Source organism: Salvia hispanica, chromosome 2 (genome assembly GCF_029641045.1).
Source record: "Salvia hispanica isolate PSC_SH4W2 chromosome 2, Shi_PSC_v1, whole genome shotgun sequence".
Lineage (NCBI taxonomy): Eukaryota > Viridiplantae > Streptophyta > Magnoliopsida > Lamiales > Lamiaceae > Salvia > Salvia hispanica.
The window spans coordinates 53579822-53606579 of NC_142693.1; the positions used below are offsets into that span (position 1 = coordinate 53579822).

The window sequence follows — 26758 nt, forward strand, 5'->3', positions numbered from 1 at the left end:
TATTGCTATATATGTGGTGTCACGGTGTCACTTTAAGAGGTGTTGCCATTTTAACACAAACCTGTATGTAAATTCAAATCTTTATTAGCATAAAATTAAGAGGGTTGTGAAAGATTTGGAGGATACTCCCTCCGTCCACGAATATGAGTCTCATTTTTCCATTTTAGTTCGTCCACGAATAGGAGTTCCGGTTCATAATTACCATAAATGGTAAAAAGGCTCCACATTCCACTGACTCATTCCACTCATATATCATTTAAAACTAATATGTACAAGTGAGACTCCTATTCCAATAACTTTCTTCTACCCACTTTTCTTAACATTTCTTAAAATCCATGCCGAAAAGATATGTGACTCTTATTCATGGACAGAGGGAGTATTAATTAGCTATCCTCGTTAGACTTGGCTTGACTGATCATGTATACCTCTTTTCACCTTCTTCAAAATCTCTTCTTTTCTGCCGCCTCTCCTTTTAAGAGTATCTCACCAAATTCAAAATCATTTTAATATAAATATCACACTAAATATTGATTTTACTCAAACCATTTACACTAAACTCAAACCCAAAGAATATCTCACCCACTTACTTTTTATTATTTTCAATCATACCAATATATTTATAAAAATTTACACACTAACCTCATAGCACTTTATCAATAACTTAAACTAAATTAATTAATAATTATATATGAAATCTATTATTTATTAATTAATAAATTATTTAGAAATAGTATTTATTTAACTAATGAATATGTACGTGGAGTTGTGATTAATGTTAAAATATTAAAGACCCAACTAGAGACCAAATTAGGGTCATTAGATCTAGGTTTATTACTTCATTCTGGTACGTATTACCTTGAAACTACAATATATTTTTACTTGCTTCTAGTAAATTTTGAAATGATTCAACACATGCTTCATTCGAATTCATTGAATTAATATTTTACTTTATTCACTTTAAAAATACAATATATTCCAGTGGGTTTATTGTTTCATTGAAAAACGTTATTATTTCATTGGACAAAGTTTTTACTTCATTCCAATAGGACTTCAAATGCTTCTGCACATATTTCATTCAAATAGTTTATTACATCATTCTATGTGCTCATTACACCATTCAATAAGACTATCATTCCATTTTGTTGCCAGCGTTGTGATGGCAGTGGTGATAGACATTACAGAGAAAGAACGGCACGCGACAGGAAAACCGCATGTACGTACTTGAATGAAGTAATAATTCTATTGAAATGAAGTAATATATATTCTGGAATGAAGTTAAATCCTCCTAATATATTATGACTTATTTGCTATGGGTTGAAGTAAAATAGGTTCGTTATGAAGGCGAAAATAATTTATACATCATCTCATCCATAAAAACTAGATCTAAAAACTCTAATTTAATATAGTTATCTGATTTTGTAATAAGGAATGAGTTTGCATATAACGAGACTCCATGTACGTGAGTATTAATTCAACTAATAAAACAATAGTCTTTATATTTACATATCTACATGAGGTATTATTAATTTAACTAATAAAATTGGATTATATATTTTTGGGAGCAAAACACCGTTAGTTTATTTAGTAAAAAAATACTCCATAGATAAACTTTTTCCATATATTGAATAATATTAATTAATAACTAATTAAATATCAATAAATTAGGTTATTGTTTCATATCTTCTTCTTTTCCACTAGCATTCTTAATTTCTTCATGTTTGGTTGACGGAAAAGTAAAGTTGCAAAGGAAAAAAATAATTTCTAGAAAAATGAATCCCGAGAATATGATTTCTAGTAACTTTACTTTACTGTGTTTGGAAAATATCAAGATTTTAAATTTATATTTAATTTAAATACCAAACTAAAAATATACTTATTATTTTTTATTTATAAAAAAGAATAATAATATAAAATTCTTAATAAATTATTAATTATAAATAATAATTATTATTATTATTATATTATTATATTTATTATTAGAATAGATAGTTTAAATATGGATTATCCATCATAATATACACTAATATAATTATAATTATAGTATGAAATATTATACTCATTTATTATAATAATAATAATAATAATTGGTATTATAATTATAATATTTACGGATATTATAAATGAATAGATTTAATAAATTAAAATTGCACTATGACTTTATTAATTTATTATACTGAAATTAAGTATGATTTATAATTTTAAATTAATTTTAAAATATTCTAATTAATAATATTAATAATAATAAAACTGTACTATATTGCATTAAATATGTAAGAATCCTAAAACTGAGAAAATGAATAACTAAGAAAAGCTAGGATTTAGAATCATGGAAAGTTGTATTAATTTTCCTTGTTCTCGAATTCTGATTACTTTCCTAGTTTAATTAAAAACCGAAACAAACACAAGAATTTAAAATTTAAGGAATCGGATTACTTTCCCAAACAGAATCCTGACAACATGACCATTAATAGAATTGGTTTTGTACTTATCAGAGATAAAATTTTCCATATATTGAATAATAGTATTAACTAATTAAATATTAATAGAATTAAATTAGGTTATTGTTCCACATCGTCGTCTTCTTCTTCACCACGACAACATATGCAATGCATGCTTTCTTCAAAAACCTATAATAGAATTGGTTTTGTTAAGTTTTATTGGAGATGGTCTAACCTCCTCAAAATCTCTCCCTTTCCGCATCTTTCCCCTTTTCGCTCAAAAAACGAATTTAGCAGGAACAAAAGTGGTTAAGAGAGAGCATTAAGAAGATGAAGGGTGGAAGTGAAAAAGGCGGAATCTTGGCGATGGGCTTTAATAGGAAGAGGGCTGAAGGAAGGGATGAGAGCGCTAGGCCGAAAAAGCTGCAGCTCAATCCTTTTAATACCACTGCTTATGTGCAGGTAAAGCCAAATCGATTCCATTTTTTGTTCTTTCTGTTTAATTGATTTTGCTAATGGACTTAATTTATGTTTTATCATCACTTTATTGGAGTGAAAGTTTCAATGATGATTAATTTGCATTTGCAGTTAAAGTTTAATGCTTGCTAAATTTGACTAGGATTTTGTTTGTTTTCTTGGAGCAGCTATGAATAGTGGAAAGACATACTGTAGTATATTTGGTTTCTGGTGTTCCATCATGGATACTTTGAAATATGAAAATTGATCGGGGAAACTGGGACAAATTGTAGGATATTTAGTTGTATATGTGCTAAGATTTTGTTGCTTTAAGGAATGCTTAAATACATGCATAAGAATCATTAATTAAGCTATAGTATAACTGTCATCCCACAATCCCAATGAGCACCGAGTTTGAGATGTTTCTTCTCTCAATCTATATAAGAGGTATCTTTGCAGCCGAAAAGAACAGGTAGCTATGAATGTGGGAGAGGATGGACATTACGGTATATGAACGAGTTTTCATGATTTTTTCCCAGTTTTTGGAAGGTTTATCTATGAAGTTCCTTTGTACAAACTAAAGGTCAACAAGAGAGCAAAATGTGTCTAACCCTGATGAGCTAGTCACGGAGAAGGACTATTTATTTTTCTCCTTTAATGCATTTTAACCTATATCATGAAAGTCCAGTTACATTATATTATACTTCAGCCATACGTTTTTACTTGTGTGTGTCACGGTGCACTTAGATTTAATAGTATGGTCTACTTTTTTTGATAAATAGAGTATTATGCTTTCATATCGATCAATTTGTCCATTTATCTTGCAGATCCTTGGAAACGGAATGGATACACAAGACACATCCCCAACAGTCCTGCTGTTTCTTCAACATAAAAGATTTATATTTAATGCTGGAGAAGTGAGCTTGTTTAAATTCTTGTATTGCGTAAAATAATTCCCATGTATCTTATACTTGTTTACAGGGATTTGAACGCTTCAGCACTGAGCATAAGATCGGATTCTCGCAGGTATCTTTTGAATAAACATTTACGTAGCTTCTTCTCTTTTTAGCAATTCTACAGATCCTTATGTGTCAGTCAAATTTCTCCAGATTAGTACTCCCTCCGTCCCGCTTTAGGAGTCCCGGTTGATCAATTTTGGGCGTCCCGCTTTAGGAGTCCCGGTTGAGATAAATTAATTAAAAATGCCTACAAAGTGTTAAAAGTGGGTCCCAACATCCACTAAAACTAATAAAAAAGTGTTAAAAGTGGGTCCCAACATCCACTATAACATTTATTTATTGGACACTCAATTAAAAGTGAGTCCCAACATCCACTACAATATCTATTTACTACACACTCAAACACTCTTTTCTTAAAACATGTGCCCGACTCAACCGGGACTCCTAAAGCGGGACGGAGGGAGTAACATATTTCTCTCACGTGTCTGCTCAGAAACAGCTGGTGGACTTCCAGGTAACTAGCTACTGTATTTCGTATTGTACAGATACATGTGATTCTACACCAACTACTTTCCGTGCTAGAACCATCGTGACAACGTTTACTCTTTCACTACAGGTTTCTTATTGACCCGGGTGGGCTTGGGAGTCATTGGAATGCCTGTAAGTATTATTTCTTGTGGAGTATTAAACTTAGTTAAATCGTGACTGTGGAGATTTAACTGTAATTGTTCTTTGCGCCAAAGGTCAAGTTGTGGGGCCCCTCCAACTTTGAATATTTGATTGATGCTATGCAATCGTTCATCCCCAAGGATGCCAATGTTAGTTCGCATAGCTTTGGGCCATCACCGAGTATGGTGGTGCAGAACTTGGATAATCCTTTTGTTCTGATCGACCACGAAGAGATCATAATATCCGCAGTACTCTTGAGACCGAATTATGAAGAACCAAGTTCTCCTGAGCCTATTAAAAATGTGACGAAGCCGGGTGATCTCTCTGTTATTTATATTTGTGACTTGCGAAAGCTTAATGGAGAATTTGACCCTGAAAGGGCCGCTGCTCTCGGATTAAGACCCGGCCCAAAATGCGACTCGCTGGTAGATGGGAATCCTGTAATGTCAGATAGTCAAGATATTATGGTAGATATTGCTTATATCTTGTATCTTTTTAGTTTTCTGCTTCCAATCTTCTGCATATTTCAGCCTCGTGCCCAATGTGGTTTGATATTCAGGTACACCTAAGTGACGTAATAATGGGTCCGTCTGTTCCTGGTCCTATTGTCCTTTTGGTCGACTGCCCAACATTGTTGCATTTCCGGGATCTGCTGACCGTGCAATGCCTCGCTCCGTATTATGTAGATTCAGCGCACGATGTAATAGAGGGATTCCAAGATTGTGAATTGCGTAATTCATCTGACTCCTCTGAGCGTCGCTCGGACAGATGATTATCGAACGTGGATGTCAAAATTCGGAGCAGCTGAGCATATAATGGCAGGACATCAAATGTTGGTTTCTCTAAATATTGAACCTTTCCTGACTTTCTGGATTTTTGTTGCTTTTTCGACTGCTTCTTCGTGTTTGATCTCTTGGAGCTGATGCATTCGTCTCTGCAGGAACAATATACAGGTGCCGATTTTGAAAGCTAGTACTAGGCTCGCAGCTCGTCTTAACTATTTGAGCCCTCAGTTTTTCCCGTCTTTGGGTTGCTGGACACCGCCGAACATGGATTTACCATCTGAGACTGAGGCATCACATGAGGTACGCATGACAATATTTTCAAATCATGCGATTGTTTCCTAATTAGACTATTCTCTGTTGTTTACTCGTTATCTCGGTTCTATTCAAACAGATTTCGGCTGAGAATCTTCTCAAGGTATGCGAAATCTCTACGACGACACCCTTTTTTTTATTGCGTTGGATAGATGGTTTTTGCCATATAAAGTGAAGCAATTATAGCTCATTTCTACTTGTTGATGATGGCTCTGTACCCTTGCTATATAAGTAGTTTAATCTGCTTCCCTACGAGAATATGGGGCTCGACAGATCAAGTATACCGAAACTAACATCTCACTCCGAGATCATTCAAGAGCTATTGTCAGAAATTCCGGAGGCTAGAGACGCCTCCGAGAATGTGACCCGTTTATTGTCGGATTGTGCGAGTGTGACCGAGGAACCATGGTTGCTCGAAGATGCTGTCCCTAGCTGTCTCGAAGATATAACCAGAGAAGACATGGAGATTGTTCTTCTTGGTACCGGTTCTTCGCAACCCTCAAAGTATCGAAACGTTAGTTCGATTTTCATCAATTTATTTTCCAAAGGAAGCATACTCTTAGATTGTGGTGATGGAAGCTTGGGACAGCTAAAGAGAAGGTTAACACTGCACCCCTTTTCTGCATTTGAGATTTTTTTATCCCGGATCGTCTTTCTCTTACCCCGTGTCATTGATATGTTGCAGATTCGGAGTCCAAGGTGCGGACGAAGCTATAAAAGGTTTGAAATGCATCTGGATTTCGAACTTCAACGCAGATCACCACACGGGCCTTGCAAGTATCCTTGCTCGACGACGTGATCTGTTGAAGGGATCACCACATGAGCCCGCCCTCGTCGTTGGCCCGTATCAGCTCAATTGGTTTCTGAGCGCCTACCAGAAGGTCGAGGATCTGGACATGCGGTTTCTCGACTGCTCTCATACAACTGAAGATGCATTGGAGGCTTTTGATTCGAACAAAGGGAACCCGAGCAAGGGCGTCGATTCATCTCTGTGCAAGATTCTCGGAGAACTTGGATTAGAAGCGCTGGTGAGCTTCTCCGTCAATCATTGTCCTGGAGCTCATGGCGTCGTGCTGCAGGCTGCGAGCAGGATCAACAGCGCCGGTAAAACCATTCCCGGCTGGAAAGTCGTCTACTCAGGCGTCACCAGACCCTGCCCGAAACTTGTTTGGGCTGCCCGCCACGCGACCGTGCTCATTCACGAGGCAAGTCATGACACTACTACTATTACTACAACATGGCAAATACTTACATACATCCGAGCACATTAGTCTCTAATTAGAAATTAGTAGTTAAGATGGATGTATGGTGCACATTATTCTCTAATTAGAAATTAGTGGACTCATTAGTCTCTAATAATTGTGTGAAGGCGAAAGTGTGTCTATTTCAGTATGCTCTCTGTGATCTCGGTTCACCATTTTGCAGGCGACCTGCGAAGACGGGATGATGTACGATGCGGTGGCTCGGAAACACAGCACGACGACAGAGGCAGTGGAATTGGGGAATTATGCGGGTGCGTATAGGATCATACTGACTCATTTCAACCAGAGATACCCGAAGATCCCGGAGTTCGATGAAGCAGGGCATATGCACAAAACGTGCGTCGCGTTCGACATGATGAGTGTCAACTTAGCGGATGTTCATGCACTGCCAAGAGTGCTGCCATATCTCAAAGTTCTGTTTAGAGGTGAAATGTAACATCCCAAAATTTCGAACCCTAATTTTAGAGCCGTAAAATTCTTATTGATGACGTGGGAGACGTGAATTAATTGATGAATGAATTTATTGCATGAGTTCTTATAACCAAGTTGTGTCTAGGGTTGAGGTTTGGGTTGAAAAGTCAAACTCGTTGAGTATATGACGTGGCTTGTGAATAATTGAATTAAAGGTGAAATTATGTGGTGAATTATTTGTTTAAGGATGAGTGAGATTTTTAGGATATTTCCATAAATAATATAACCACTTTTATTCTTTTTGAAATTTTCGAACCCCTTCATTTTATTGGAGAAAATCCTATTTTTCCGGATTTAATTTAATTCTTGGGATATTTATCCAAATTAAATCCAAAATCCAATTATTCTCTATTTCCTAATGAGAAAAATGGACACCCTAATTATTCTAGGTGATTTTAGAAAATCACCTATTTTTGGGAAGGAGGAATTATTTTATTTGTTTAAATTGATCCCTTATTGGTTTCCTTCCATACCTAAAATTAAATATTCTAGTAAATCTTACCATACCTCAAGGAGATCTTGCCATATCTTATTTTAGTTAATATTTAAAATCCATTCCTTATGAGAGAGCCAAATTACACGCCTATTTCCAATCTTAGGTGGGAGAATTATTATTTTATTTTGCTCCATGATATTTTATTCTACTCCGAAAAATATACCAAACAAAATCTTGGCTAAATAAAAGCCATAATTTCTGAAAATTCCAAGCCTTGAAACCCTAGTTCACGTTTTTTTTATTTCTTCTTCTCTACTCCACAATATTTGTTTTATTAAATTGTGGAGAATCAAATCTTCCCAAATATTCTATTTAATTACCTAAAGATTTTATTTAACCCTATAAATAAGAGCAAAACCTAACCCTAGCCCCCAAAGAAATCGCCCCCCACCCCCAAACCACACGCCACTCCCTCTATCTCTCAATTTTCTTCTATAATTCTTCATCTTTTGAGAAGAGTTAGAGTTTGAGCCTCAAGATTTTTTAAGAATCAAGTCTCTACTTTGTTTCTACCGTTCGTTTTGACAAGAAAAGGTACCTATATATTAATCTTTCTTCATCTAACCGATTAATCAGTATTCTTGAAACCCCATGCATCTAGATTGAGTGAAAGTGGGTTAAATGGTATATGGAAAATGTGTGTGCGCGTGTGTGTGTGTGTGTGACACGGGAACGACCCTCATGTGTGACATAAGTTGATGTTAGATCTAGGATTGTGGAGTGAATAAACATATATGATGAATATGTCTTGGTTTGAATGATAAACGTAAACTGGATCGGTGGGAAAAAGGGGAAGCGTTGAGACATGCATGATTTAAGAGTTGATGTTGAAACTGATTCGTGATATGTGCCTATGCGATTAAAAGGTGAAACCTCGGTTGCGAAGCCGGATAACGAAAGAGAGAAACGTACTTGAAACCTAAGCAGTCGAGGTGGGCTTTATTCTTAAACTCTTTTATGTTGTAAATTTGTGAATGTGGAGAGATAAGGGTGGTTTAAACTGTTATGCCATGCATGTGATTATTTGTGATGATGTTGTGCGCCTGATGCCCAGTTTGAGAGTTCGCTCCATTGGGCTATAGGGCTATGGATATGTATAAACGAATTCGGGTCTGAGTAGGGCCGCAAACACTACCAGGCTAGTGTACACGGTGGGATCGGGAGCCGTCCTTGCTAGTCGGCCGGTCTCGTGGGCGAAAAGTGTGGCCACACTTTCGTCGCACTATGGAAAGGTTGTGATTGATGGATTGTTGAGAAAGTTGGGAGTTGTTTGACTGACCATTCTAAGAAAACATTTTTGTGATACTCGATGATATATATTTTGATAATTGTAAAACTCGAGTTCACTATGGTAAGGGTGGCATAACTAATAAAATATTTTGGCAACAAGTTCACTGGGTATTTCAAAATACTCAGCACTGCATGTGTTTTCCTTATGTGCAGGTTGAACGGCGACGAGCGGTGGCGGGTGTTGAGCACTTTAATTAAATAAGATGGATGTTTTGAACTTCGAGTGTAGTTGTGTCTTCATACATAGCTTCACTTTCTCTTGGTTCCTTCCGCTGAATTTTTGAAACTTATTAGTATTATTTGGCTATTTTGAACTTGTTCCCTTTGGTTTAGAAGATTGAGACATGTTGTGGTTTTTTTGTTGAATTTATGTCGAACCCTTGATTCTTGATCATAGTTTATGGTATCTATTCTCCATTGATTTTCTAGGTTAAACCGTTGACTTATTGCTTTGATAGTTCGTTTAATACCTTGGTCAAATCTCTTTAAATGAAACCCTAGCCTATGTTTTATTTCCTTTAAGTCCGTTTTGGTAGCAGTCGCCGTACTTATTATACCCTAGAAATTCGGGCCGTTACAATGACTGTTTAGAGATACTGCACTTGTAGCTTACTTTTGATATTTTTTATATTTAATGAAGCCATTGGAATAGATTAGTTAGTTAGAGCGTATGGCTGAGGTTCAAGCCCTCCTTTTAGCGTCTTTGAATTACAATATTTTTTCAATTTTTATAAATATAATTTTTAAAATTATTTATGATTTAGCAACAACTTAATCATACACATAAAAGTTTAGGGTTTTATCCATAATATAATAATTGTGGTCGATTTTCAGTGATTTTGTGAAATTCCCGATATGCTTCATTTTTTCATTGTGTAATTTTACAACATTATTAACCGTGGCCCAGATTCAAGCACCAAGTCCCCTCCACGTCATCATTCCCTAATTTTCAGGCTCATGCCTCAACTTTTATAACCCTGCAGTCCCCATCCAGGCCCCAACTATAAAATTGCACTATTCACAACTTTTTGAAAGCTTTGAGCAATTAAAGCACTTGAAATTCATAATTCATTCGAAAATTTAAAATTATAAGCATAGAAATTTAAAATTTAAAAAACACATTAAAACATAAAAAATTTATTAGAAAAATTATTTTTAAAAAAATCAAATTTGCGGCTTGGGTCCGGCCTGAACCCCCTCCAACGCTAGACCGGACCGCGACGCGTCCCGTCCCATGTGCGTGTAACGCTGGGCCGGGCCGCAACCTGACCCGGCCTCAGGCCGGTGGCTCGTTCCCAAGCGCGGCCCAAACCCGTCCTGGACGCGGGCCGAGACCCAGGTGCGGTCCGGCCCACCTGCGTTAACTATGCTCTTATAGACCACGTGGGGGACTTGGACATGAATTTGTATATCTGTACAACTAGGATTACATGTAAAATTGAGTAATGATATAGGGCAAGTGTCCATTAAGTACATAACTAGAGAACAAATCACAACCACAAGATCAAGAAAATCAAGGGCTAGTATTAACACATGTGATTTTCGAATTTGAAGGAGAAATCAGTTCACTCTATCACAGATTTACTTCACTATAAGAAGGCGGGGGTATAATGGACATTTCGCAAATAAAATTAGGCTTAACATTTGAATTAATTTCTCATTTACGGAATTCATCTCCCGCCATCACTCCTCTTCCCGTCTTCTCTTCCTTTTCTCAAAATTTCGTCGTTGCAATTGCTCCAGTCTTCCCGTCGCTGCAATCGTCGTCGCCTCATTTCGTCGTTGTCAACATTTTGTTGCCTCCATCCGTCGTCGATCATATGGATTCAAATCAAAAAGATTTTTCAAAATGTAAGTTGTTCTACTAGTTTATTCAACTGATTTAGATTTCTCATTCCGATTTCAATCCATTTCTTCACTACAGTAACACTTTGATTAACAAGCCTTCACTGATATTTTTGAGTTTCAAAGCTTTTCGTTAAATTAAACGACTGTTGTTTCATTGATTCAATTTCTCATTTATTTTCCCCCTGGTTTTTCGGTCTGCGTCAATCGAACTATATCTTCTGATTCTTAAGTTGAATTATTTACCGAAAAATCGGATGATGAATCGTTGAATCTAGGGTTTATGATCCGAACTCTTCCGTTGAATTGAAGAATCCGAGCCATTTCTCATTTTTTAAATGATAAATAATATTATGGATTGCATTTTATAGCTCATGATCGGGATTTTAAGTTGCTTCGTCTTGTGGTAAACCTAGCATGCTTATAGTGCTTTGTTTTTCCATTTCAGTGAAGTAAAACGTGTTTAGAGTGAAGTATTATAGTGTTAGAGTGAATTGTTTGTCATCCATGCCTATTGTGCTCTGTTTTTCCATTTCAGTGAAGTAAAACTTGCTTAGAGTGAAGTATTCTGGTGTTAGAGTGAAGTGTTTGTCATCCACGCTTATTGTGCTCTGTTTTTTCATTGAAGTGGAGTATTCTAGTGTTATAGTGAAGTGTTTGTCATCCATGCTTATAGTGCTCTGTTTTTCCATATCAGTGAAGCAAAACTTGCTTAGAGTGAAGTATTCTAGTGTTAGAGTGAAATGTTGTCATCCATGCTTATAGTGCACTATTTTATTATTTCAGTGAAGTAAAATTTCCTTAGAGTGAAGTATTTCATGATTAGAGTGAATTGTTTGTGATTCATGCTTAAAGTGCTCTATTTGTTTCATTTCAGTGAAGTAAAACATGATTAAAGTGAAGTATTCTAGTTTTAGAGTTAAGTATTTGTGATCCATGCTTAAAGTTCTTTGTTTACAATGAATTGTTTTGGTTATATAATTCATTCTATTATTAATCCTTTTCATTTGAAGTAAACGTGCTTAGAGTGAAGTGTTTGTGATCCATGCTTATATTGCTCTGTTTTTTCATTTCTGTGAAGTAAAACGTGCTTAGAGTGAAGTATTCATTTATTAGAGTGAAGTGTTTGTGATCCATGCTTATATTGCTCAGTCTTTTCATTTCATTGAAGTAAAATGTGCTTAGAGTGAAGTATTCCATGGTTAGAGTGAAGTGTTTCTGATTCATGCTTATAGTGCACTACTTTATCATTTCAGTGAAGTAAAACGTGCTTAGAGTGAAGTGTTTGTGATCCATGCTTATATTGCACTATTTTATCATTTCAGTGAAATAAATGTGCTTAGAGTAAAGTATTTCATGGTTAGAGTGAAGTGTTTGTGATTCATGCTTATAGTGCATTATTTAATCATTTCAGTGAAGTAAAACGTGCTTAGAGTGAAGTATTCCATGCTTAGAGTAAAGAAGTGTTTGTGAACCGTGCTTATAGTGCACTATTTTATCTTTTCAGTGAAGTTAAATGTGCTTAGAGTGAAGTGTTTGTGATCCATGCTTATAGTGCACTATTTTTTTTCATTTCAGTGAAGTAAAACGTGCTTAGAGTGAAGTATTTCATGCTTAGAGTGTACTGTTTTGCCATTTGAGTGAAGTATATTATGCTTACAACGAATGAAGTATATTGCATTTATAGTAAAGTATATATTGTTTAAAGTAAATTGTTTTGGCTGTATATTTAATTTTATTATTAATCCTTTTTTAATTTGTGTAAATGATAGGACAATTTGTTAATCTTTCGAAAGCCGCTAAAGAAAGACGAAGAAAAAGATCGAGAGTAGCGAAGCAGAGGCTAAGTTGATGATTGAAACCTTGGCGTTTGAAGGCGAAGATGATACCATACTGATATAGTTCTTAACATGTTTCATTTAGTCCACTATAAACCATATTAGGTTCATTTAAATTCAATAGTCAATTCATAACTAACATTGATATTCTGTTTAAATTTTTTATCTCTTTAGTTCATAGTTATTTAGTTTCAGTTGATTTTTACTAGTAGCTATTTTGTTATAAATGAAATACTTGTTATTTATCGTACATAAAATATAGTTCACGAATGAACTTATATAAAACAGTGAACTAATTCGCACTTATAGTGAACCCAAAAGTAAGTTTGCAATGAAATAAGTATGTAAAACGAAAAAAAATAAGTTTCCAACGAAACAAAACTCATTTACAGTGAACTAAAACATTTAGAAAGTGAACGAAACACATGTATGCTCATGCTTACTTCACTATATGGTATATAAACTTCACTACATGGCATGCTTACTTCACTATATGGTATATAAAATTCAGTATATGACATGTTTATTTCACTGCATGGTATGCTTCACAATATGATTCCCTGTAAGCATTATATACATCACTATAAGCATAGTATAATTCCATGTAAAAGTAATATACTTCACTATAAACAAATACTAGTCACTATATGCACAATATACATCACTATATTCTCAATATATATCACTAGTACACTAAAAATATACTTGTTCACAGTATTCACAATATATATCACTATATGCTCAACATACATCACTGAAAGCATATACTAGTTCACTATATGCTTAATTACTTCATTAATGGAGTAAAATACAACCAAGTAATTAGAAAACTAAGTAATTAATAGAGTGCAACAACCAAGTTTTTTGGGAATAGAAACATATATCATGATATATGTGGGAAAGGTAAAATAATTTCGTAGCATATTAAAATTTTGCTTGCATTATTTATGGTTAAGGTTCCAATGTATTGGGAAGAAAATGTATGAATTATTAGCTGCAAATATTAAATTCTTGGAGTAATAGAATATAACAGCCTTTTACATAGCCGTTGTTTTATGGTTGCAAAACTGCTTGCAAATATTTATAGTTGAAGGAACCGAACCTTTTGGGAAGAAAAAGCTGTTTAATTTAGGAAATGGAAAGATTTAAATTCTATTTGTAATAGTATGTTTAAGAGCATCCCCAACGTGGATGGGAAGGGCCGCAAATCGCGAGTCCCGGCCCGGGGCATGCGTTACACGGAGGGGAGTCACGGCCTGGGAAGGTCCCTGGGCTGCACTTGCGTCCCTGGGCCGCTCCCGCTGTCCGCTTTCAGCTGCAGTGTCTAAAATGTAAACATGCATAATTCTACAGTCAGAACTGATCATTTATAGATAAAGGAAACACAATGGATTGAGGTTATTTTTATTGAAATATCATCCCCGTCCCAGTAAATCAATAGCACTTTCACATAATCAGCAATAGCAGTTCTACACTTCACACAAAGCATAGACTTATATTGCACCAAAGTAATAAAGTCTGCCTCCTGGAGTAGCCTAGGAAATTAGTTTTACTTGCTTCACAAGTCCCATGAAATGGTAGAAGAAAGATTGACACTAATAAGTAATCACCTATAAATTTGAGCTCTGATGGCTATATAACAAGCATAAAGCCAATGTTAGATATATATACACCAGACTAGAATTTCAATAAGGTCGTCAGGCTTAAAGTTTCAGTTAGTGTCCCACCCTGCAATGTTCTGAACATGCACCGGAAGAAAAATGGAGATGAATGATCCTTAAGATCATTACTGATAGTCTGATAATAATACTGGTAGAGCTATTTTTGTAATGGAATATCACAAAGCAATACTAACTCATAGAAATTCACTAACAGAATAATACATCCGACGTCATTAGTCCCCCCATAGATTTCCGCTGTTTGCACGAGTCTAAAAGTCTTATCTACTGATCTGAGTGCTAGAATAACATAGAAACAACAGCTAGTACATTATATAAAGACCTTAAAGTTTATTCTTGTTAATCTGTTAAAGAACTATACACAAATTAAAGATTAAGACACTTACCAGTGCCAATAAGCAGTTCTTTAATAAGGGACAAGCACGATTTGGCAAAGAATTCCCGATTGACGCAGGAGAATCATTAACAGGATCAATCAGTCTTTTGAAGTTTGATTCTGCTGGAATGTTCATATGATTCCTCAACATTTTTCTCATCCAGGTGACAAGAGCCAACATAATCCAGTTCAACTGTCAACTGATGAAGAAGGTACTTTCCTTTCTGAATTCCCTCAATTTCCGTTGACTCAAAAAGTTTAAAGAATGCAACAAGTGAATATTTGGGGAAGCGAAAGAGAATAGGCAAAAAACATAGGCCACGAAGCTTAGATAATTTCAGTAATATTGAACTATGTTCCTCCAAAATCTTGCGCTTGAAATCAGAAATGGCTTCTGCAACATCATAAATCTTCAGGACTCTCTGGTCAACAACATCAAAGACACTCTTTCCCTCGAAATAGGAGACAAAAAATGTAAAAACATCATGAAAAACGACGGAGCATATCCTTTGAATAACTTCTGAAGCAGCAGCTCGACATACATCAACCAGACCTAATATGCAGGCCTTGGCAGTCTCAAAAGCAATACCATCAATGTCTTCTCCCCACTAATCATGGTGATGCATTGGTTATGCATATTTATGAGGGCCTTCCCAGCAGCTTCAAGAGCAGCAGGGAAAAATGAAGCATAACGTGGTATGTACTCTGCTACAAGACGTTGTACACTAGCAAATCCTGCATCAAAGCAAAGTGATAAGTGTTTGCTTTACCAAATCATGGAACATAACACAATAGGACTGCTGTAGCAGACAGTATATTAGGGTAGTGCAGATCACTCAATATTTTACTAGGAACACAAAATATAACTTTGCCATGAATAAATAGACATTAAAAACGGTGTTTTATGAGAAACAGATTTTATAATATAATGGACACGATAAATCTTCATACGACAGTAAGACACAAATGCTTCCATCATTTTCTAACCATGGAAGATCAGTTAAACCATTCTCTCTATCTATAGCTCTATACAAATAATTATTGCTCATATCGGTCGTAAGTGGGGAGTGTTACACTTGTTGCTTGGTAAGCAGTTCAATCCAAGTGGCAAACAGTCACAATCTTTTGAATACATTCAAAATCGTGCAGCCTTTACTCATATACTATAATTTATTTAGAGCTCTACCAGCAACTTACAAGCTCTGCATTGGTGTTAGCCAAAGCATGTCAAACATCTAGGACTGCCAACAAGAGAGAGCACCTAATCAATACTAAAAACTAGTGCAAGAAAACATTCTAATAACACAAGATTAATCAACTAAATCAGCAGGAAAAACATGTAGAAACAGATGTTAAAACGAGCAAAACTGATTACAAATTGCAAAAAACTATGTCTCAAACATTATTCCAATTGGGAGCAAGTGCGAAATCATCCTTTGGGGAAACTATAGCCATAAACCCTAAAAGGTTCAGATTTTGACTCTAAATTGATGCTCCAAAATTAAAACGAATAGGACATCAAATACTCATTCACTTAGCTTCTATGACACAATTAAAACCTAAAATATTGATCTGGGAAGAAGACTCGACAGGAGGCATAAATGTTGAAATCCCTACCTCCAGCGGCAGTGATCAAAGAGTGATAAGCTTCTACCAATTCCGGGTCGATGCACAGCTTTATTTCACTCGAATACATTGCGAATTCCTTCCTGGTTCCACCGCCTCCGGACGATTTCATCATGAGACAAAGGCGGCAAGGTCAGTGGCCGTTGAGGCGGCTCTTGTTGTGGTCGTACAATCTTCTCTTTTTGAGCGGTTGCTCAGCCGCGGCCATGGCACATAGGTGATCAGGATTTATTTGGGGCAATTCTGTAGATTAGAGCGGCAAAAGAAGTGGTGAATTCCAAAGTGGAGGGGGGATTTCTCAAAACATTCAAGGAATTTTCAGTGGAGAGTGTCACAGATGAAGCACTTTGAGAGTCCATAAGATGGAGAAGCCTCCTTACAATCGGCTGCGGCTGCAATCTTCAATAGCTAAGCTCGCTTTTTGGTCTTTAGTATTTCTTGGAATGATGTTCGTATTCTTTTATAGATCACCGTCTTCATCAAACCCTGCCCCCTCAGATCGTAACTAGCTCATATGCAGGCCCTGATTTCGAGAAAAAGGGTTAGACAGTCTGCTAAACCTAGGACAAAACATGCATGGCGAGGCAGGCGATGCTGGAGCGAAATGGGGTGTACATTGTGGAGGGAGGGGGATATCAATGATGGTGCATTGTTAGCTAAGCTTTTCGATATCGTGCCTTTCACTCATGTTATGCATCTGGCTGGCGTGCGTTTTGCTATGAAGAATCCTAACTCGTATGTGCACAGCAACATTGTTGGCCTTGTTAGTATGCTCGAGTTTTGCAAGAATGCGAATCCTCAGCCTGCTATAGTTTGGGCATCGAGTATGGACTGAACACGAAGGTGCCCTTTTCCGAGAGAGATAGGACTGATCAGCCTGCTAGTTTGTATGCAGCTACTAAGAACGCCGGTGAGGAGATTGCACACATGTATAACCACAGATATGGGCTTTCGCTGACAGCGTTAAGGTTTTTCACGGTTTATGGACCTTGGGGCAGGCCGGACATGGCTTACTTCTTTACCAAGGATATCTTGAAAGGGAAGTCTATTCCGATCTTCAAGGAGCCTAACCATGGCACTGAGGCGAGGGCTGTTTAGCTGCTCTGGATACTGGCAGTGGTGGCAAGAAGTAGGGGAAAGCTCAACTGCGCGTTTATAATTTGGGGAACACGTCTCCTGGTGAGCATTTTGGAGAAGTTGCTTAAGGTGAAGGCAAAGAGGCTGGTCATGAAGTTGCCAAGGATGGTGATGTGCCGTTTACACATGCTAGCATAAGCTTGGCTGAGACGGAGCTTCGCTATAAGCCCACAACGGATCTGCGTACTGGATTGAAGAAATTTGTTCAATGGTATCTTAGTCACCAAAACGTCACTCGTAATACATGAAAGAAGCAAGGGAGACACTAGACTAGGAACTACTTAAAGATAACGAAGAAAGAGTAGTATAGTATCCAATTTAGGGAAATGATCAGAATTCTATTGCTTAGTGTTTGTAGAATTAAGAGGAATATTTAACCAAGAAACCTTAACATCATCCTAAGAAGATGATTCTATACACTGTAACACCCAGATATACACAAGAAGTCATGTCCATTCCCAAAGCATAACAACCTTCTTTTTCACAAGCAAAAGTTAAATGAACAAACTCAAGAGTTAAATGGTTTGGGAAAAAATATCATCTTTGAAGCAAATTCAACATCCTCACTAGAACCAACAACCAAATTAAAGAGATTTACAATGTATTATACTCCACAGAAGTAAGAAACCAAAAAAAGGAACAAACTCAAGTACTCAACACCTCATTTTGAGTAAACCGCAAGTGACACCGCCCAATGGCAAAACCCTTTCAAGAAAGAAATTCGCGGAACAAAGTCATTGCTGAGAATCCTGCCCAGGCTGGGAAGGACATTCCCTTTCCCGTTCTTTCTCCTACTCAGAAAAAGTCTATTGAGGAGGACTTGTAAGTCATCTCGTTTGAAAACGGCATACATTCACTTTTTTACTAAAGTTATTTGTAGATGTGGCAGTTACTATATTCACTACTAATATTATTTTTAAAATTCGACAGATACTATTGCAACCATCCTGATTCCAGCGATCCTGATTCCAACGATATAAGCTATCCTTTCTCCTCTGTATCGGAAATAGAAGACCATTGGGAGACTGCTCACGGTTTGCCCAAAAAGATTTACCTGCAAAGCAGCCATTGCCACAAAACCTACAGTGCTTTTTTTCTTTTTGGGCAAACCGAGAGCAGTCTCCCAATGGTCTTTCATTTCCGATACAGAGGAGAAAGGACAGCTTGTATCGTTGGAATCAGGATCGTTGCAATCAGGATGGTTGCAATAGTATCTGTCGAATTTAAAAAATAATATTAGTAGTGAATATAGTAACTATCACATTTACAAATAAATTTAGTAAAAAAGTGAATGTATGTAGTTTTCAAAAAAAATGACTTACAAGTCCTCCTCAATACTTTTTCTGAGTAGGAGAAAGAACAGGATCGGGAATGTCCTTCCCAGCCTGGGCAGGATTCTCATCAATGACTTTGTTCTCCTGCCGCGAATTTCTTTCCTGAAAGTGTTTTATCATTAGGCGGTGTTGGCGCCGTTCGTGGCTTGGATTTTGGCCGGGACTTGGATTCCGGAATGGATTGCGACCCTTGCTTCCACCCTTGCTAGAGAATTGCCGGCTAAACCCTGAGGATGGAAGTATTAGCAAATTACTTACTCCATCCATAGTCAATCATTTACAAACAGTATAAGCTGAAACTTATCCACCAACAAACAAAATATTATTAGCAAATGTGTGATGATCGATGTTTTAGGTGAATGAAGGCATTTTTTGCCATGAGTTTCTTATCACACAACAGTTTGCTGCATTAGAATTTTGATGGGAGTTTTTTGGTCACATATGATATATATTTCGAAGTACTATTAATATGTTTAGGAGAAGATGTAGAGTGTGATTAAACAAACCAAATGAATGCAAATTACTAATGAGAAATACGCATTTTAGAATCTTAAAAAACCTGAATGTCTTATAAGAGAAATTGCAGAAATGCGATTGAACAAATGAAATGTGTACAAAATATATACTGAAATTATGTAGTTCTATAATGTTAATATATGGCGAAAATAAAAAAAAATTAATCAGATATGGAAGCTTGTTAATATATGGCGAAAAATAAGAAAAATAATCAGATTTGGAATTAAGCTTGCAATTGAAGGAGTATTAGCAAAGATAAACCTAAAATGGATCGGTCAACAGGGTTGACACTATGCTCCTCCTGCGCAAACCCTCGTAAACCCTAAATAGGCTGCTGAAATTGGCCCAGCCCATTACTGAAATCAAAACCTAAGCCCACAAAAAACTTGGCAAAATCATATTACAATCCAGTATCAGGCATTTTTTTTAATAATGATTTTCATGTTATTATTATTATTATTATTATTATCATTATTATTATTATTATTATTATTATTCATCTTCATTTTATCAATTTTGACAGAAAGATAATCTGGATTCTTTTTAATGATTTATTTTATTATAGTTATGTTAACAACCAATCGCATAATTTCTTATCAGTAATTCAGTTGTTGGATCGATTTCTATTAAATTTTGTAGATACTATAGCATAATTTCTTCTTCCAAGAAATGATATTTCATCATTTCATCATCTCTCTTTAGTGACAGATCAATAAGGCCTAGTGTAGCTATCGAGTATACTTCATTTTTCTTCTTTTTATCTATAAATATCATAGAGTAGATGTTGGGCTGCGATTCTGCATTCCTTTTTATTTCAAATTGAATCTAGAAATCTCATATTGCAGATAAAAAAAAAAAAGTAGAAATTATGGCGGTTGCACTTCTTATACCGGCCAATAATTGATGCATTTATTAATTAATTCAGTTTTAACTTTTAAATCAAAAGCAGATTTGATGGACCATGCCTCACGCTTAATCAACGATTTGAACCCAATTAGGAGTATAATAATTCTATTTATGATCTCCCAAAGGGAAATCCACTGATACCTAGCTAGGATCTTCACTTATAAAATTTAGTCCAATTTTGAATTATATATAATGCTTACACATATAATGTTATACTAATGAAACTTGAAATGAAAAATAATACTCTCCTTAAAATGGGCTAACTGAGACACCATAAACACTTTTGATTGAATGAAACAAGCTATTGAAAGAAATGGAAGATGAGTAAATACATCATTAAAAAGCAATGACCAATTTCTTAAAGTTCAGTTTTTTGTGGGGCACATTACATGTAACATCATTAACAACAAACACACTGTTTAAAATACAGTGAACAATTTCCTTAAGTTCAGTTTTGGGACCTGCATTTCCCATCGAATGAAACAGAAAAGAAGCGCTAGTTCTACGCGTCTGAGACACGCATTGGGTAGGGTTACGTACAACTCAATCGAGAACTTTTTGAGCAGGACGCGAAGGAAAGGAACAGAGGTGTCATTCTGCTACCTTAATACCTGTTAGGTAGACTTGAGACTGGATGATGCTACCTCAGTACCACCTATCCCGAATCCAGGTATTACCATCAGACCGACTTTAGGTTTCTCATCGCCATCTTGACATCTTCTATGATAAAATCCTTCACAACACTCTCCTTATAAACCTCCGATAACTCACTGTCCTGCTTCACCTGAAAAACTTTAACTGGAGGATCGAATGAATGTGCCAACTGGTGCAAGAGCCAGATCACCTTAGCTAATTTCATAAAAGCCTGGTAAAAGGATGTCCTCGGATGCCCTCCACCAACTATGTAGTTTCGTTGATCTAAGTTCCCAAAAAATGATGCTTCCACCTTTTCATGGACAACAGCGAGGTACTTCCTCTGGCAAAACATTCCAAACATTGAATCTGGATTCTGGGCCACAGCATCAAGTGGATCCATTTCCCTCAGACTTACTCCTGATATAAACTCTCTCTCGTCTCAGTCTGATGTTTTGGTTTCATGCCTAAGCTCTCATCCTGGAACCCGATAAACATTCTCTGGCAGATTTGAGTGAAGTGTTTGTCATCCATGCTTATAGTGCTCTGTTTTTCCATTTTAGTGAAGTAAAATTTGCTTAGAGTTAAGTATTCTAGTGTTAGAGTGAAGTGTTTGTCATCCATGCTTATTGTGCTCTGTTTTTTCATTGGAGTGAAGTAAAACATGCTTAGAGTAAAGTATTCTTAAAACATGCTTAGAGTAAAGTATTCTCGTGTTAGAGTGAAGTGTTTGTCATCCATGCTTAGTGGCGGAGCCACATGGGAGCAAGGGGTATGAGTGTACCCCCAAATATTTTGTTGTTAATATTATGTTATTATTGTATTGCAGCACAAAGTTGCTTGTGGCATGGTGGTCAAGCGCATGGTATACATACCCGTAGGCTTGTGTTCGATTCCTACTTGGGGCAGCAATATTCAATGGCGTATGCTGTTTTGTTACTATTATGATGTATCACGGAAATTCTATTGTTTTACTATTTAATTTTATCTCAATGAACTATTTGATTTTGCTTTTATCTTTAACTACTCACTTCGTCCCGCTTTAGCAGTCTCATTGACTTTTCTGCACTCGTTTTGTGAAAATGATAATAAATAGTTAAAGTGGAGAAATAATAAAGTAAAAAAGAGAATAATATAAAGAAGAGTCTTATCTACATTATTCTCTTTTTTACTTTATTATTTCTCCACTTTAACTATTTATTATCATTTTTACAAAACGAGTGCAGAAAAGTCAATGGGACTGCTAAAGCGGGACGGATGGAGTAGTTTTTAATGCATTTAACTTTAATTTGAATTATATTCTTTAGGTGGTATCAAAATTGACAATTCACTTAGCTTAGAATTTTTATTCTATTTTATCTCAATAATCTATTGCAATATATTTTTATCTCTATCTAGTTTTTTTTTGTGTATTTTATATATTCTTGATGTGATATAAAATTTGAAAATTCAATTAGACTATTTTCTTTTTCAAAAATTAGGTATATATTGCATTTTTTACTTTTTTAAAAATTATATTCTTAGTAGTCTAATACATGAATTTGACTTTCTTTTTCATTTTTGACAATAGATGGTTTGTATATTTTTATATTTTATTTTTTATTTCATTTACTATATTTTAATGATTTGGTATAATTTAAAAGTTCTAAATTAGATAGTTTCCTATTTTATTATTTTATTTTATGGTTTTTGGAATATAAACTGTTAGTTTCATTATGCTACTATTTCTTATATTATTTTAAATATACAATGTACTCCCTCCGTCACACAAAAGATGCCACACTTTCCTTTTTAGTTTGTCCATGTCACATTTTCCTTTTTAGAAAAAGTTTTCTCTCACATGAATATAAAAATTATATTTTCTCTCACCATTTAACACACAAAACAAAACCTCCTAAAATCTCGTGCCGTCCCACAAGTGTGACATCTTTTGTGGGATGAATGGAATAATATTTATTGTATGATTCGTACCCCCAAATTAGAAGTCCTGGATCCGCTACTATCCATGCTTATAGTGCTCTGTTTTTCCATTTCAGTGAAGTAAAACTTGTTTACAGTGAAGTATTTTAGTGTTAGAGTGAGTGTTATTGTACTATGTTTTTTCATTTGAGTGAAGTAAAACATGCTTAGAGTGAAGTATTCTAGTGTTAGAGTGAAGTGTTTGTTATCCATGCTTATAGTGCTCTTTTCCATTTCAGTGAAGTAAAACTTGTTTACAGTGAAGTATTCTAGTGTTAGAGTGAAATGTTTGTCATCCATGCTTATTGTGCTTTGTTTTTCCATTTCAGTGAAGTAGACAGCTTTTAAGGCCTTTTATGTAGTAATTTGAGTTTATACAAGCTACCAAACATGCCCTAAAAGAATGGATATTATTTGTCTTTGCCATAGTAAATTGAGTAATTTCTGAGATTATGATGTAAATATTACTCACTATGTTTTTATAAATGTTCTATATCTTAATTTATTTATTTCCAAAATTCCATCTATTTTGTTTAGTTCCTTACAAAAGGAAGAAATAACATTTGAACTACAATGCTCGTGGTATCAAAGAGCTGTTTTTTGCTTCATGAAAGATTAGTTACAATACAGAATGAGCTAGTGTGTCTGAACATATTGAATACACCAAGCAAAAGTAGACGATGGACAAAGATCATAACTCATAAAACATTTTGAATTGAAATTAGTTAACAATACAATCTTTCCACTTGCATAAATTATTATAGTAGTAACTTTAGACCGCTTGTGTTGGATAATAATGTGACCAAAGAGGTAAGAAACAATTGTAAAATCCATTCTCTTGAAAGATAGGTGGAATACTACTAATAGTTATTCTACGTATAGTGAGTTCTCTTATAAACCTAAACCCTCAATTTAAAATGCATCATTTGGCATATAAATTATCGTATAGAATTAGAAAGAGAAAAAATCTACTAGGAGCTGCACATGTAAACGGACTACTTGATGTTATATAACCCCATTAAATTAATTAAATCAGTAATAAAAATGAGTTTTTATGATAATATGACTAGAGTTTATGAACATGATTTAGGATTATAGCTCCTTGATGATTGGATAAACGATATTCAAAGGATAATTATGTGTGTTTACTAATAATAGTATTTCATGCCAAAAGATTAATCAATTTTTCATTGATTGCTTCTAAATAGGCATGTTTATTCGGTCGGTTCCGGTTCTAACCGAACTGGTTGACCGATTAACCGGTTTTAAATTTTCATAAATCCTAGAACCGGAACCAGAACCGATCGGTTCCGGTTTGGAATTGGCCGATTAAGAATCGGTCGATTCCGGTTCCAAACCAGAACCAATGTGTAATTTTAATCCGAATTTATTTATAATTTAAAATAGTTCTATACTAAAAAAATAATGATTAAACATCTAGAAATATAACAAATAATACCTAAAAATAATATAAATACACAAAAAATAAAAACCAACAATACAATAATTCATATATGGATAAGAGTAATGCCAAGTGTAGTAGGTCGGACTAGTTTATGTTAGCAATTTATTAATACAAAAATAGGAGTTCTAAACTTTAGAAATTTTTTTAAAAAAATGAGTTTTAAAATTGAATTCCATTTCCCCTTTTTTTGGTCAAAAATATATAGTACAATAGAATTTCCAATACTAATTGATCTTGTTGTGACTTTTTGGTTTATAACGGAACAGTTAATAAATTATCCACAAACATGTTAAAATTGTATGTTAAATGAATTGTTACATAAATTTGTTATAAAGTTAAATTTCTATCATATGAATGATATTGTATTTGTATAAGTTCTTTTGGAAATCGAAAACAAACTTCAATTAAATTAGATTTATTAGTATATTAAATTATAAAAAAATAAAATTGAATTATAATCGGTTCCGGTTCAGAACCGGAACCGGTTTTATATAAAAAGTTGGAACCGGTACCGGAACCGGAACTGATTTTTCCGATTTCGGTTCCTCAATTAATCGATCGGTTCCGCTTCCGATTCCAGTTAACCGAGCATCGGAGAACCGTTTAAGCACCTTACTTATAAATGTATATTTATTAGAATAATATAATACAAACCACGTTTTGCAACAGAAGTTTATAATGTGCATCTTGATAAGTCAACTTTGGGTTGCTTGTCCATTTTGTCTAGATATTAATTAATCTCATGCATGGTACCTCCTACAATCCAAATATTAGTATAAAATTAGTTACTTGATATTTTTTTAAATTGACTAAAATAGTACTGCAATTATGCTGATATCACATTTTGTAATTAATTAATAGTATATATACGTAGCTTATTTAGTAAAGCATTATAAATTAAAATCATATGGTATGTTATACGTACTGATGTACATATGTGATTGGTAATTCAAAATAAAATAATATCAAATCATAGCTTATGTTATCTTCCTGGCTAGTTCCTATATTCGATGGTAGGAGTATAATCTAATACTAATTCCAACGTGTTTTTCATTTCAATTTTTATGAATTGACAAGAAATGGTTAGTGGAAGTAATATTTAATTTTGTAAACAGTCAAAAGGATACAGGTCATAACGTGGTTTCCATTTCATTCTTTTAATAACTCTCTGTTTCAAATTGATTGGCTTGTACCATAAACTATTACACTTGTTAAAAAAATTATATTTTCCCCATCATGCTTTTGGTTTATTTTTTTTAGAATTGTCAAGTGGGTGCTAGCTATAGAAATACACCTCTTCTCCTACACAATTCTACTACAACTCCAAATATCAAAAGTGGTGAAATTTGAAACCTAAACTTTCTTCACTTCTCTCTAAATATGCTAAGTTTGCTCAAAATGTTGAGAGGAATAACATGGCAAGCATTACTCCTCCGCCGCCGATCTCCGCTTGGGAATCCGCCGACGCAGGCCGTGCTAGCTGGGTTTATGGCGGTGCCACGGAGAGCACAACGAAATCTAATTCCGAGCACGAGGATTGTGCAATGAGAAGAGTAAGGGAAACTGAGAAGGCTGAGAAGGCCGAGAAGATCATGCACATCATTTGTTGGGGTCCCAGTAGATAGAGTTTTATTATATATATTTAGATTTAGATTTTAAAATACACGATTTTTTGACATTTTCTAAAAAACTCAGAATTCATACACTTAGATTAAAAAATAAGAGTTCAGAGGAAAATAAAAAAATATTGAAAGTTCTTGTAATTACTCTAGCAAAGAGCCTTTTAATTAACTACTCAATCATGAAGATGTTCGTTTTTTTTTCCCAAGTTTATATATAGCCATTTCTATGTAGTATTATTGTAACAGCCCGACCTCCTAGGGTACAATAAATGCGGCGACTGCTACCAAAACGGATTTAAAAGAAGTGAACAAAGGCTAGGGTTTCATTTAAAGAGTGTTGACCAAAAGGTTAGAAAGAAGAATCAGAGCATTTAAAGCAAAAACTTAACCTAGAAGCTTGAATAAGGAAAAAGGAAGGTATCACAAATTACGATCAAGAATCTCAAGAGTACGACATAGTTTCCAAGATAAAAACCACAAGATAGTCTGAGGCCTCTAAACCGAAAGGAGAGTGCAAAATATTCGAAATAAGCACAAGTGTATCAAAAACTCAGCGGAAAACGACCAAGAGAAAGAGTAGCTATGTATGAAGACACAACTACGCTTGAAGTTCAAAACAACCATCTTAATTAATTATCATGCTCAACACCCACCACCGCTCGTCATCGTTCAACCTGCACATAA

General features: G+C 35.1%; 2 protein-coding genes, 1 long non-coding RNA gene and 1 pseudogene across 4 annotated transcripts in view; 3 read left to right on the forward strand and 1 right to left on the reverse strand.

Moving 5' to 3' along the window:
• Positions 1–2678: 2678 nt before the first annotated feature.
• LOC125205898 (tRNAse Z TRZ4, mitochondrial-like) lies at positions 2679–7427 on the forward strand. Its single transcript, XM_089064134.1, is given in 13 exon segments — positions 2679–2900; positions 3722–3811; positions 3876–3920; positions 4304–4367; positions 4470–4513; positions 4597–4989; positions 5082–5222; positions 5224–5354; positions 5463–5607; positions 5699–5722; positions 5855–6219; positions 6305–6824; positions 7045–7427. Coding segments are annotated over 13 exon segments (2367 nt in total). The 5' UTR covers positions 2679–2768; the 3' UTR covers positions 7318–7427.
• Positions 7428–13864: 6437 nt separating this feature from the next.
• LOC148932638 (uncharacterized) lies at positions 13865–18590 on the reverse strand. Its single transcript, XR_016135236.1, has 3 exons — positions 18300–18590; positions 14887–15611; positions 13865–14145 (listed from the first exon to the last, which is right to left on the reverse strand). It is a non-coding gene; the product is annotated as an uncharacterized LOC148932638 (long non-coding RNA).
• On the forward strand, positions 16519–17999 carry LOC125197329 (UDP-glucuronate 4-epimerase 3 pseudogene; annotated as a pseudogene).
• Positions 18591–20857: 2267 nt separating the features above from the next.
• The window catches only part of LOC125217599 (protein TIC236, chloroplastic-like), a 42851-nt gene continuing 36950 nt past the window's right edge, over positions 20858–26758 (forward strand). The window contains exon 1 of one of the 2 annotated variants that reach the window (XM_089066230.1): positions 20858–21362. In XM_089066230.1, the coding sequence (XP_088922356.1) occupies positions 21348–21362 (15 nt within the window). In that variant the 5' untranslated portion in view covers positions 20858–21347. The remainder of the gene's footprint in view (positions 21363–26758) is intronic. The other variant, XM_089066229.1, reaches the window with a different exon arrangement.